This window comes from Strongylocentrotus purpuratus, unplaced genomic scaffold (genome assembly GCF_000002235.5).
Source record: "Strongylocentrotus purpuratus isolate Spur 01 unplaced genomic scaffold, Spur_5.0 spur5_scaffold_14, whole genome shotgun sequence".
Classification (NCBI taxonomy): domain Eukaryota; kingdom Metazoa; phylum Echinodermata; class Echinoidea; order Camarodonta; family Strongylocentrotidae; genus Strongylocentrotus; species Strongylocentrotus purpuratus.
In genome coordinates this window covers 37,064,470-37,077,108 of record NW_022145599.1, presented here as the reverse complement: position 1 = coordinate 37,077,108, position 12,639 = coordinate 37,064,470, and the positions used below count along the sequence as shown (strand labels likewise).

Below are 12,639 nucleotides of genomic sequence, written 5' to 3'. Positions count from 1 at the left end.
AGGGGCTATTTTTTTCTAGTGCTTATAAAACATCCACAGGGGCATTCAAATATATCAAAATTTTAAAGAATTACTACAATATCCATCCAATTTTCAAAATTTCCCCCAAATTTGCATTACCTTTAATTGTTGTGTATCATTTGTGCATGTCATTATGATTGATGACATACATGTATGTAAATGTCGTGGGACTATCAGATTGCTATACCAGTAAAAATGGTGAAATGGTGTTTCATGATGGAAATAAACATTTCAAGATAAATTTTTCATTTTTAGAATCAATGATATCTTCTGAACAATCTTAGACGTTGTGATTGCACACTTTGCTTTCCAATACCTTATATTTTATCATTCACATGAACAATAGTCTGGAACTGTTGTTCTGTGGTTTAACCCTATTTTCACTGGGCTATTTCAGACCAGGTTTTTACTGGGGGGGGGGGATCAATTTGACCCCCCCCCTAAGATCTCGGCCGTTTCACCGTCGATCGCCGCGAAAATTTGCATGCATGTCAAGTGAAGTGTATAGAATACTATGGTAATTTCAAATTTTTGAAAAAATTAACTCATTTGCATATTTATGGTAATTTATGCAAATAAGGCCATCAAATTCACATTTCTGCCCATAATTCATAGATTATTCATGTTTACGTATTCTTTTTCACTACATACATTTATTAGACCATTTGGAATAATAATACAACACAAAAAATTGGAAGAGCCAGGTTATTCCTTATGTTATCTCTTGTTTTTATAATTTCTTATGTATTTCATTGTTTTTTTAACTTATGTATTATATTGTTTTTGTTGTTTTATTTCATTTATAACTACAATTCAACTATTTTGACCCCAAAACAAACATCTAAACTTTAAACAAGACTGAATAACCAATGTTTTATCTATTCTTAGGAAAAATGACTTTTACATATGTTTTGTACACAAATCACGAAAATGAGCGATTTTCGGGCTGACATGCAAAGACAAAAGGTCACGTGACCTTGTAACCGTAGGTTCGATTTTCAAAAAAAATTGTTTTAAAAGATGCGTAAGACTCAAAAGTAAAAAGTCATGAAAGGAAAATTTGATATCTGCCGCGATTTCGGAGTAGTCGCGAAATTTCTACAGGGGGGGGGGGTGTCAAATTGACCCCCCCAGTTAACATAGGGTTAATGATGTATTCAACTGTACTGAAGTGTTTTTAAACAGCATATTAGGAATTATTTTCAGGTAAAAATGATTGGATCTTGTAGTTAAAGAAGACAATTAAGCCTATAAAACTGATACATGTACTATACAGATCCATTTTTGGGGGGTGGCGTTTATTGCATTCTTTATGTACATATATTTTGATATCTTGCTGTTTTTTGTTGTTGATTTTTCACTTTAGTATGTTTAACAGTATAATTTTTATGGGTGAAAATTGAGAGCAGTTATTGAATATTGACATAGAATGGGATACATGTAACATGCAATGACCAATGTTCTCAGTCTTCCTTTCTTTCCCTTCTATCCATGTCTGATTACCAAAATGAATCATCCTTCATCAATAGTAATGCTGCTTAAACACATTCAGGTCTTTAATGAGAATGCTACATCACAGTGAGGAGACATTAGCCTGCATCTTCAGCCCATCATAGTTAAAAGCACAAGATAATCAGGTTAACCTTAAAAGTAAGGACAATTGATCTTCATTTAAAATGTCTTTTAGGTGCGTTACTTGTACATTCTGCTTGAAAACGGGAGGTGTAGGTACAGAGAACGTTGATGGCCTTTTCATAGTTTTATATCTTGATTTCATGTTGAAGATCATACTATAAGTGACCTTTCCGTCTGTAATGTACAGTAGAGCAGCCTTTTTTATGTAGATTAGTGAAATATAGTGGTCTGTAAAACCACAACATTGGACGTTGGACCACATCTGGGCAATCAGCAATCGTCTTTATATCTCTAGAATCAACATTGTAGCAAATGTTATACTTCATTTGATTGTAGATGAATGCACAATTCAACATTATATTGCTATACATAATTCCTTTTTTTTCCCTCATAAATAATCAGCATTTTGAATCGAAAAACTGGACAGGAATTTTCTCTATAATCCAGACTTGCTGTAAGTTGATGCCTATATCTATTGGAAGATGATTCTTTAATTGGCCAGATGCATTTCCATACCCTATCTGGCGTAAAACCAAAAGTTGCATTTGTTCAGGCTATATTCATGTCAACAAGCAGATGTTAAAAAGTAGAATAATCGAGTGTATATATGTAAATTTACTTTGTATGCTTTGCCTTTTATTAGGTTGATATTGATGTGGTGCCATAAATCTGTAAAGTTGTATTACATTCTTGTACTAAGTATATCTTTATATGACATCATATATATTCCTTCCTTTTTTACTTCTTCTTTTTACTTTTTACAGAGTTCATCAAACTTTTATATATTAGTGCATGTATGCAAATGGTTTTCTTCCCATCGATGTGCTAAAGAGCCTACTGATATTGGACAATTATACAGTAGAATTCTAAAGTTGCATTGGCTTTTAGATCATTTTGATGAAATAGTCATATTTTATGCAAAGTTTAATTTGAATTGTAGTGTTTGAAGAGTGAAACGATACTTTTGAAGTAAAGTTGATGGGCAGTAAGGAAGATACTCCTACCCATTACTATGCTATGAAGTGTATTAAAATCTTTCAAAGAAAAGTAATAAAACACATGTTCATGTATGTCTCCTGATTCCTTCGAGTGTGTTGATGGGTGATCATTTATAAGGTCGTTTTTTCCTTTCCTACCGTGATCCAGTCTCTTCAGTATTTTTATGATACATTGATCCATGAAATAAAAAATACATCATAACATGAACTAGAAATGTCATTCATGTACATTTTTCTCTCATATTGGCAGTATATAAGGACTTCTTCTTCTTTGGTTTTGCATGTACATTACATATTTGACAATTGGTCAGAATTGATTATTTTTGCCATAAAGTTTCCTTTTATTTACATCAAAATATAAAATAAAGGATAACTATTATTTTGTCACATTATATTTGTATTCACTATTTTTTCCTTCTTACTGCAAATACATGAATATGTGTATAGACGAGTGACAAGTATAATTTACGCACTATAGCTCCAAATATCGCCCCTATCGACACATGCTCACTGACATTTACCTCCAACCTTTTTTAAATGCGATCCTACCAGTCTATGAAGTGCATCTCAAAGACTTCTGGTTCTAAAACCTTGTACTGGGAACGTGGGCTCTAAGAAAACTTCATATTTTTTTAATGGAATGTACCGTACATGTGGGTACTACACACAAAAAGCAACGATGGATAAAGCAGCTCACTTTTTGCATTGAAAATGCCTCACTTGATCTTTATTACGTCATGTTTTGTACATTTATAAGCTGTATGTAAACAAACACGAGGCTGGTCTATCAATTGGATTGGAATTAAAATGCATTCACATGATATGTTCTATAACAAAAATGCATGATATCACATAAAGAACTATGCAATATAGAAAATCATGTCTAAAGCCTCGGTCACAAATGCCATTACGAACTGCTACGAACGCCGTACAAACGATTTTCAGACAATGGAAAACGGAGATTCGTACGAAATCATCGTTATTACGAACCTTTGTGACCGTAGCTTTAATTAACGAATGTGATCTAATCATGATTTACAGTGAAGAGTCGAATAATAGAGGTGAATTTAGTTCAATTTACAAAGCATATCGAGCTAAAAAAAATTGACAATTATGTATAGTTTATACATACATCTCTTTTGATTTTTTTGTAGAATATAAATGATTAGCCACTGTCCAAAAAGCCAAATGTGATGTTGGACAAGCGGCCATTGTGTTCTATAATACTATGTTTCTCTTGTGAAGAAGCATCCATGATGACCTGAGCAGCTTAGCAGCTTAATTATTAACATTTTTAAAACTTCTTTTAATTATTAATATTCTTTTGAACTTTATTCAAGTGAGAACGTACAATAGACCCATTTACTACTTAAACTTTGTGCATGCTTCTTAAAAGTTTTATCTTGATAACTCAACGGCTTGTCAGAGGCTTGCTAGACATAGCAACAGCCATTGTTTGCAAAGAGAGATTTCATCTACAGAGATGGCATCATGCATAGTGGGTAAAGTTGACAGTTAGAAACCAGAGGTTCTGAAGAGAAACATGTATAACTGAAATAAGTTTTATTTAGTAGACAGGTATATTGTATGTTGCATTTGTTTAAAGGTAAAGACCAGTTCTGGTCATGCCATTGCATTGTGAAAGCAACGTGGAATCGATCAGAAAAGGTTGATCATCTAGCATATAAGTATTTGTGTGTACTGCAAGGTTCTGGAATCATCAAAATAATAAGAAATTTGGCCCAGTCTTGGTAAAGTTACAAGCACTATACACATAAAGATATATATGGGACTACTTGATATCTAAATATGATAATTTACCAAATATATCAATTAGTAGGTGGTTTCCTGGCAAAATTTGTATCATCACGTATTAGTCAGAACATATTCTTTCACATGATTGGTAATAAGAGCTTCCATTTCATTTTTTGAGAGGGGGGCGTTTCCAAAACTGGTCTATACCTTTAAAACTACATCGTACAGGACCTACTTTTGCAAAACTATTCTATTATTGCATTAGACAATGAAAGAACATCCATTCTGAATGCAGTAACCTTGTTTGTGTATGAAGTGGATCCCACGGTGGGTGGTGTTAAACCTTGAGAGAAAGAGGTGAGGAGTGTTCCATCAATATTATCTCCAGTACTAATCATCTTGCATTCTGTCCTAATCAGAGTTCATTTCTTTTTCTTTCCCCCAACCTTGGGTGTTGGTTTTCTAAGACTAGCTCGTCCAATGCTTCCTTGTTTTGCTTTCTTGACTAGCTTTGCTGGAGTTACCGTCTCTTCTTTTGTTCTCTTCAGCGTCTTCTTAGGCGTCTCATCTTCATCTTCTTCATCTTGCGGATCTTTCTTGGCTGCTTCCTTCGCTTCAAACCTCATCTGTTTTTGCACTGCAACAGAACAAGAGAAGACAGACAAAATATGACAAGGTTGATCATATGACCTGAATCTATCACAAAAGTCAAGCTAGGCTGACCAACTTGTCTTGTACATCATAAAAGCCACACCGTACTACTTGTAGCTACTTGCTAACTCTATATAGAAAACTTCCCAATAGGTGCCTGTTGGTCCCCCATGATCCTCTTTTTCCTATGTTAATTGAGAGCTGAGTTGATGAGATAGCCACCTGTCACAGTGACCTCGCTGGCTAGCTGGGTGGTCTAATCCCTTCTGGCTGAACTAGTACAGCCGGCCTTTAAAACATTCAATACACAAGAGTTTGCATCTCTGAGATCTTAGAATTTGAACATTAATCTACCCTCCACATTTGCTCTAAGGGTGTATGAACTGTATAGACCACATCATCTTCTCACAATAAAAACACCTACAGTATTCATTTCAGAATTCCTTACTCTTATATTAGATTTACAGCCATCAAAGTTGCATTTCTTGTTGCTATGTTGGGTAACACCTATGGGTGGCACATATCTAGAATACCAACAGCCAAGTTTACAATACCCTAGCTCATAACAAACTTGATTCTTTTCAAAGAAACCAGAAGACAGGACTTTCACTTTTTAAATCTTAATTCTTTTTATCAATGACCAATAAAGTCTAGTAGACATAACAGAATATGAAAGGAGCTTACTTTTCTTAATGTCTGAATTATCTATCACAATCTCTGTCTCCTCACTCTGCTCCCATTCTTCATGTACTAAAGAGGTATAGATTGGTAGCGAGACAGACTTCTCTGTCCTGACGAAGATAGATTTGACATTGGACCAGCCTCCGGGGACGATCGTCTTCAGGGAGGCGATGGCAGACAGGATGTTATCAGTGATGTCTTTGGCGGACATACCGATATTAGCCACAGCAACAGTGCTGAAAACCAAGCAAATGATAACATATTAAATACATGTGCAACTTGTCTTAGGGATGTAATATATTGGAATTATGATCACTTGTTTTCAAAAACAATTAATCTACATTGTAATAATAATAATAATACATGAGATTTATATAGCGCCATTATCCATTTTAATTAAATGCTCAAGGCGCTTCAAAATATTAAGGAACACATTACATCATGACAAAGAATCGTGTACATTTACATTGTAGGAGCAAATCAAACTTTGAGTGCAGCTGCACAACAGGAAATCCATCATTTCTTTTATTTACTCAAGACGTATTAGAAATATAAGTATCTGCACATTCTAATTAATTCATTCTAATTGAGGATTTCATCTTACAAAGTTTCCCCATTAATGCATAATATTTGTACCAAAACAAATGTTTAATTTTGCTGGAAAAATGGGCATAAACTACGATCATTGTTTAGTTGGAACAGCAATTAACGTTTAAATTCATTCCCATTATGTAAAGTCAAGGGTATGTTTACAATTAGAGCCACCTATACACAGAGGTTGGCCAACTTGGTTTTCAGTTGGTCATAACATGGTATATATCGTTTTGTCATGTGCTTGCCCAACACAGCAGTATGCACCATATTGTAATCAACTAGGACTGGGTTGGCCAAACTCTCCTAATCAATGGCTCTGTACAGAACATACCTACAGCTCCCTCTGTGGGTAAGAATGAGATAGGCTGCTTCTATAGTTTCTGTAATCTCTTTCTTCAAGTCTGCCTTTTCAACATTCACTGTGACTGGATACCTGGGAACAGAACATATGTATATTGATTTCATCAATGCTGTTAAAGTGACAATATTATCCAATCATGTTGCAGGCCAATGTTACAGACTTAAAGGTAATACAAAGTTTTGGTATGGGGTCAAACAATTAAGCTATAAAACAATGTTTTTGACTAAAATCAACCCATAAGTTGTTCCCGTTTGGGAATTATATATCACAACTACATGTTCTGAGAGTTTCATGTACAGCCGTAGGCGCTATTTGAAATATATCAACATTTACCAGGAGCACCGGTAAATTATTATAATCAATTTTTCTCAAAAGCAGAAGTGTTTTAGGGGCTAAATTTTCTAGTGCTTATAATACATCCACAGGGGCATCCAAATATATCAAAATTGTAAGAATCACGATCCACTTAATTTTCAAAAGTTCCCAAAACTTTGTATTACCTTTAAAGGAAAATCTGGACAACAACTACACCCTTACTTTTGAAAAATTACTACTTTTTTATAGAAATAAACTGCAAACTAGGAACTTACATTTCTGAAGAAGCACTAAGAATTATGTGGCTAAAATCAGCCAATTTGATTTGATGATTCACAACAGTACAAATAGTTTACACAAAACATTATTTAATACTGGTTGAATTTTTAATAACAGAATAAAGAGTTTATGACAAATCATTTTCTCCTTTGATTTCTACCTACCTATTACGTTTGTAGAATTCTTTGCCGAGACTAGAGTGGAGTAACCTGAAGATTCTCTCGTCTGCTAGGAACAGATCATAGGACTTGGCCATCTTTCTGCGAGCCTCAAATGGGATGTACTCTTTCTTGAACATTTTCAGAGGAATGACCTTCATAGACAGATAAATGATTCATATATAATGACCTTCATAGACAGATAAATGATCTATAATGACCTTCATAGATAGATAAATGATTTATATATAATTGTCTCCAATTCAAATGAACATTACACATTTCAAGATTAAAAATGGTCATTTAATAATTCACATCAAATTCAAAGAAGAACATTGTGTTAAAATTGAACTAGGTATATAAGACAAAGAATGGCCAATTAATATTTTTCTTTCATGAGAAGGAAAAAGGTAGAAGATTTGACATTTAAGTGCCTAATTAAACAATGAAATATATCTCATGTTTGACTCATGATAACATATTCATGATGATCCTCCCCTAATATAGAGACAAGATGTTTTTTCTCCCATGAAGCATTACATTTATGTAAAAGATTTTTTTGAAGAGCCTATCCATGTATCCCACAATGACAATAATTTCCCAGTTTTTGTTTGTGATTATTATCTCACCTCGTTAACATTAGTGACACCCTTGCTGCTTATTTTATCTTTGTAGTGCACCTGGCATCTGTCAGAGTCCATCTTGGGTTCATCCTTGACAAACAGACACACACTAAGGCTTCCAGCATGAGGCCTGTGAGGAAGCTTCCTGTACAGATGAAATGTCCAACAAAAACATGCATTCTACATCAGTTCTACATCAGGGGCCAGTTTCACAAAGCCTTTTTTCAATGACAAAATGACAAAAATCAGAGACAAATCTGCTGATAACCAATCAGATGCAAGGATTTCAGTAGCTTATAACAAAAACTGTCATTTGTCACTGATGACAAGTTTTTTGAATCGCCCCCCAGTTCTACTGTTCTGAGAAATCATCATATGACAAATGTATGTAATAGATAGATTTGTGCATACTTTTGCAAGTACAAAACCGGTCTTTTTATAATGTATTGTGTGACGGGATGGAAATATGTTTGATGTGGAATTCTGGATACAAGACTATTTTGAGACTCAACATGGCTTCTACTAGCTAACCAAAAGTTTGTATTGTCCTCTGTTACTTGTAGGTGAACCTGGGAATATGGGCCAGGATTAGGTCTGTAAAACTTGGCAAGACACTAACAAGTATTCACTCACAAAGGACAGGCCTGAATGGTAATTTGCGCTTTCAAAATACATGTACGAGTCTGACCCTCTACTTTCTCTGATAGCCTTGAGAAGTATTGTTACCACCCGACTGATTTACTCATACTTACAGTTTATGTGTGGTACTTTTCTTAGTTGTAATCTTCCAGACTGAGATTTGTAGCTGAACCTTGAGAGGTTCTCCAAAAAGCATCTCATTAGCATCTTTCTTTGTCTTGTGATACGCGATCAGAGCAGTCGCTGCTTCTTTCACCTGAAATATAAAAATGCAAACATTTTAAGGTCAGCATTACTGAAATAATTCATGTTCAATGTCAATTTACATCAATTTAAATTCAAAAGCTCATTCAATCATTTTGGCATGTCTACTTGTTTGGCATAAATTTGAGGGGGGGGGGGGGGGAGAGGACACATCCCTCCCTCAATTTTTTTTTAGGGGGGATCGTCCCCTCTTAGTCTTAGGCTCTGGATGGCCCAAGAGTGCAGCGTTTAGACTAATAATAAATATTTGTTATTAAAATGCAAAAATCTTCTTGCTCCCTCGTGTAATAAATATTGTAGAAAATCTGTATTCCCTTTCTTAATCAGTTAATATACCATAGTTTCTCTAAGGAATGTAATTTTTTAATACAACAAAACTTAAAAATCTTGAGAGGGAGTAGTGACTTCTGTCACTTTCGCCCCTCTCGTCCTTAATATTAATAATAACCGACTAGATCTATGCTCCCCATCCCTCGCATTTCGTCCCCCCGCCCCCCGTGTCATCATGGTCATGAAAAGAAATCTCCGCCCCTGCAATTAAGGCATGGTGATATCGATTTGTGTTTCAAGAATCACCAAACCCGCAAGGCTAGCTAGGAGTCTATTTTACTTGTGTTGTTATCTAGATGTCTATGCTTTTTCGCTAGGAGAATCTACGTCTGACTTAAACCCTACATGAAAAGCATAGTATGGGACAATGCAAACTTGTTCCATATTTAATTTTAATTTAATTTTAATTTAATTCTGTGTAGATCTAGACCTAAAGGCTAAACCAAGCAAATGTTTTATAGCTGATCGAACTCACCTTTTCCCTCTTTATAGCTGCGTCAACTGCTTTATCCATGCTATCAGATAATCAAATTCAAAGTGAAAAGCTTGAGTTCACCAGCAGATTCCGTCAGTGTCACGATTCACAGCAGCCACGTGCATTATGCGCTGCATACAGTGAAGGCTTATATACCACGACAAATTACTCGGACTTACTTCAGTAGTACGTTGTTGTTTAGATGGCGCTCTTCAATCTTGTCAGATTATCTGCGCCACGCACGGCGTTCGAACTTTTGATCTTGGCTCACTTTTATGTTTTGGGGGTTCTGTCTTTACAGACCCCTGTTTTCGAGTTCACAGTTGGCTCATCTTTCTCAGTGAAGTGCTTCTGTGCATGTTTTAGTATAATTTAATTTAATTTAATTTCCCCTCACCATTAGTGCATTTTGATCATAGCCATGTCATGTAGGCCATATGTATCTCTATGATTTTAACGTTGATATTCAAACATTTAGAACCGAGTTTCGTATTATACATAGGATTCAAATCTGTTTGGTTCTAAGAGGACTCTAAAATCCGATAAATTCCGTAATAATTTTACTCAATCCAATGTATCGATCACATTTCAATCGTTTTTGTGCCCCTTCCTCTTATAACTGGAAATATTTCCAATTGGAACCAATTGGGTAACTGGAAATGAATTCTAACTGGAACCATTTGGGTAACTGGAACCAGTTGGGTAACTGGAAATTACTTCTAACTGGAAATGAATGCTAACTGGAACCAGTTGGGTAACTGGAAATTAATTCTAACTGGAACCAGTTGGGTAACTGGAAATGAATTCTAACTGGAACCAGTTGGGTAACTGGAAATAAATTCTAACTGGAACCAGTTGGGTAACTGGAAATGACTTCTAACTGGAACCAGTTGGGTAACTGGAAATAAATTCTAACTGGAACCAGTTGGGTAACTGGAAATGACTTCTAACTGGAAATTAATTCTAACTGGAACCAGTTGGGTAACTGGAAATGACTTCTAACTGGAACCAGTTGGGTAACTGGAAATAAATTCTAACTGGAATCAGTTGGGTAACTGGAAATGACTTCTAACTGGAACCAGTTGGGTAACTGGAAATAAATTCTAACTGGAACCAGTTGGGTAACTGGAAATGACTTCTAACTGGAAATGAATTCTAACTGGAACCAGTTGGGTAACTGGAAATGACTTCTAACTGGAAATGAATGCTAACTGGAACCAGTTGGGTAACTGGAAATGACTTCTAACTGCATGGAACCAATTGGGTAACTGGAAATGAATTCTAACTGGAACCAGTTATAGTTGCACTTATTATTGGTTTGAACTGGAAATGAGTACCCATAACAATATTTTCCAGTTCGGCAATTGGTTTCAACTGGAAATTTTCTATTCCAATTGAAACCCATTGAAACCAATTGAAACCAGTTGAAACCAATTGAAACCAGTTGGAGATTTCAACTGGTTTCAATTGGATTTTGGTCCTGGGTTTCAACTTCTGATAAGTGCCCCTTTTAATTTGACACTTGAACTTCTCGAGTCCTTCGACAAGTTCCTATTTTCCTTTGCAATAAGTGTCCATTTTCCATTATCATAAGTGCCCTTCTTAATCTCTATAGTTGGTGCCCTTTTTCAGGTACTTTTCATTTTTGATAAGTTCCCCCTTCACCTTTGATAATTTCCTTATTCAAATCTGAGAAGTACCCCTTTTATTTTGACAAGTGCCTCTTTTACTTTTTAGAGCTACCCCTTTTAAACTCGGATAAGCGCACCTTTTATTTAGATATGTGCCCATTTTCCTTTCTAATAAGGGTCATTTTTTCTTATGATAAATGCCATTTAAAAAAGAGCCCCTTTTCCTTCTGATAAAAAAAATGCCTCTATCAAAATCTGATCGGTGCCACTTTTCTTTCAACGAATGCTCATTTTCCTGTATTATATAAGGGCCTCTTTTGCATTCTCATAAGCTAATGCCTCTTTTAACAATGATACGTGCCCCTTTTCCTTTCTAATAAGGGACCTATCCCCTTTTCATAAATGCCCCTTTTCACCTCTGATAAATGCCTCTATCAAAATCTGATGGTTGCCCCTTTTCCGTCGACAAATTAATGCACACTTCCCATTCTCATAAGTGCCTTTTTTTAATCCCTGGTTAGTGCCTCATTTTTGTAGGCGTAAAAAGTGCCCCACTTTACCTCTACTAATGACCCTTTGTATTTTGACTCGTGCTCTTTTTATTTTCTAATAAGTGTCTCATTCTTTTCGAGAAGTGTCCCCTTTTCCTCTCATCATTTAAAACGCGCCCCTAATTTCAAGCGACTAAGAGCAATTTCCTTCAAATATTCATTTGCTGGATTCGTGCAATGTGGTTAACACTTTTAGGAACAATTTAATTGAAAGCATTTACAGTGAGCATTTTATCATAATTATGCATAACATTGGGGAAGGGGTGATTACAAAGGCCATCCCCCTTGGTCAAAGAAGGGGAACTAGGAGATATTTTCCCATATAGTTCCCCCCCCCCCGGCCCCCGGCCCCGTGACCTCCGCCTATATTATGCTCATTTGCCTCGAAATTATGCTCATTTGCCTCGATATTTCACATCTAATTATTTAATATCTTATTCCATATTCGAAAAATATTTTTGAACCTTTATTTTCAATAAATGCCACCATAAATCCCACGGACTGTGCATGTTTTTGACAGCTTCAGTAACTCCATGTTTTGACTGAGTCATCTGTCGTATAGCTGAAAACGAAGCTTCTCAATTCTCCCCTAGAATTTCCTCGGAATTTGTGAATTTTACTTAGGCCTACATGAAATTTGAGGATGTGGAAAAACATGAACTATGCCTCTTTTTTGCC

The 12,639-nt window shown here is 35.5% G+C and overlaps 1 protein-coding gene and 1 long non-coding RNA gene across 2 annotated transcripts; one reads left to right on the top strand and one right to left on the bottom strand.

Annotated features, from left to right (window-relative positions):
- Positions 1-44: 44 nt before the first annotated feature.
- On the top strand, positions 45-2,308 carry LOC115923685. The gene is made up of 2 exons (XR_004064056.1): positions 45-387; positions 1,165-2,308. It is a non-coding gene; the product is annotated as an uncharacterized LOC115923685 (long non-coding RNA).
- A 2,276-nt stretch (positions 2,309-4,584) lies between these two features.
- LOC592202 (ribosomal L1 domain-containing protein 1) lies at positions 4,585-9,904 on the bottom strand. The gene is made up of 7 exons (XM_791739.5): positions 9,780-9,904; positions 8,824-8,966; positions 8,078-8,216; positions 7,455-7,603; positions 6,667-6,768; positions 5,745-5,977; positions 4,585-5,046 (listed from the first exon to the last, which is right to left on the bottom strand). Exons 1-7 carry the CDS (start codon positions 9,816-9,818, stop codon positions 4,832-4,834), a joined length of 1,020 nt encoding a protein of 339 aa, XP_796832.2. The 5' UTR covers positions 9,819-9,904; the 3' UTR covers positions 4,585-4,831.
- Positions 9,905-12,639: the final 2,735 nt, after the last annotated feature.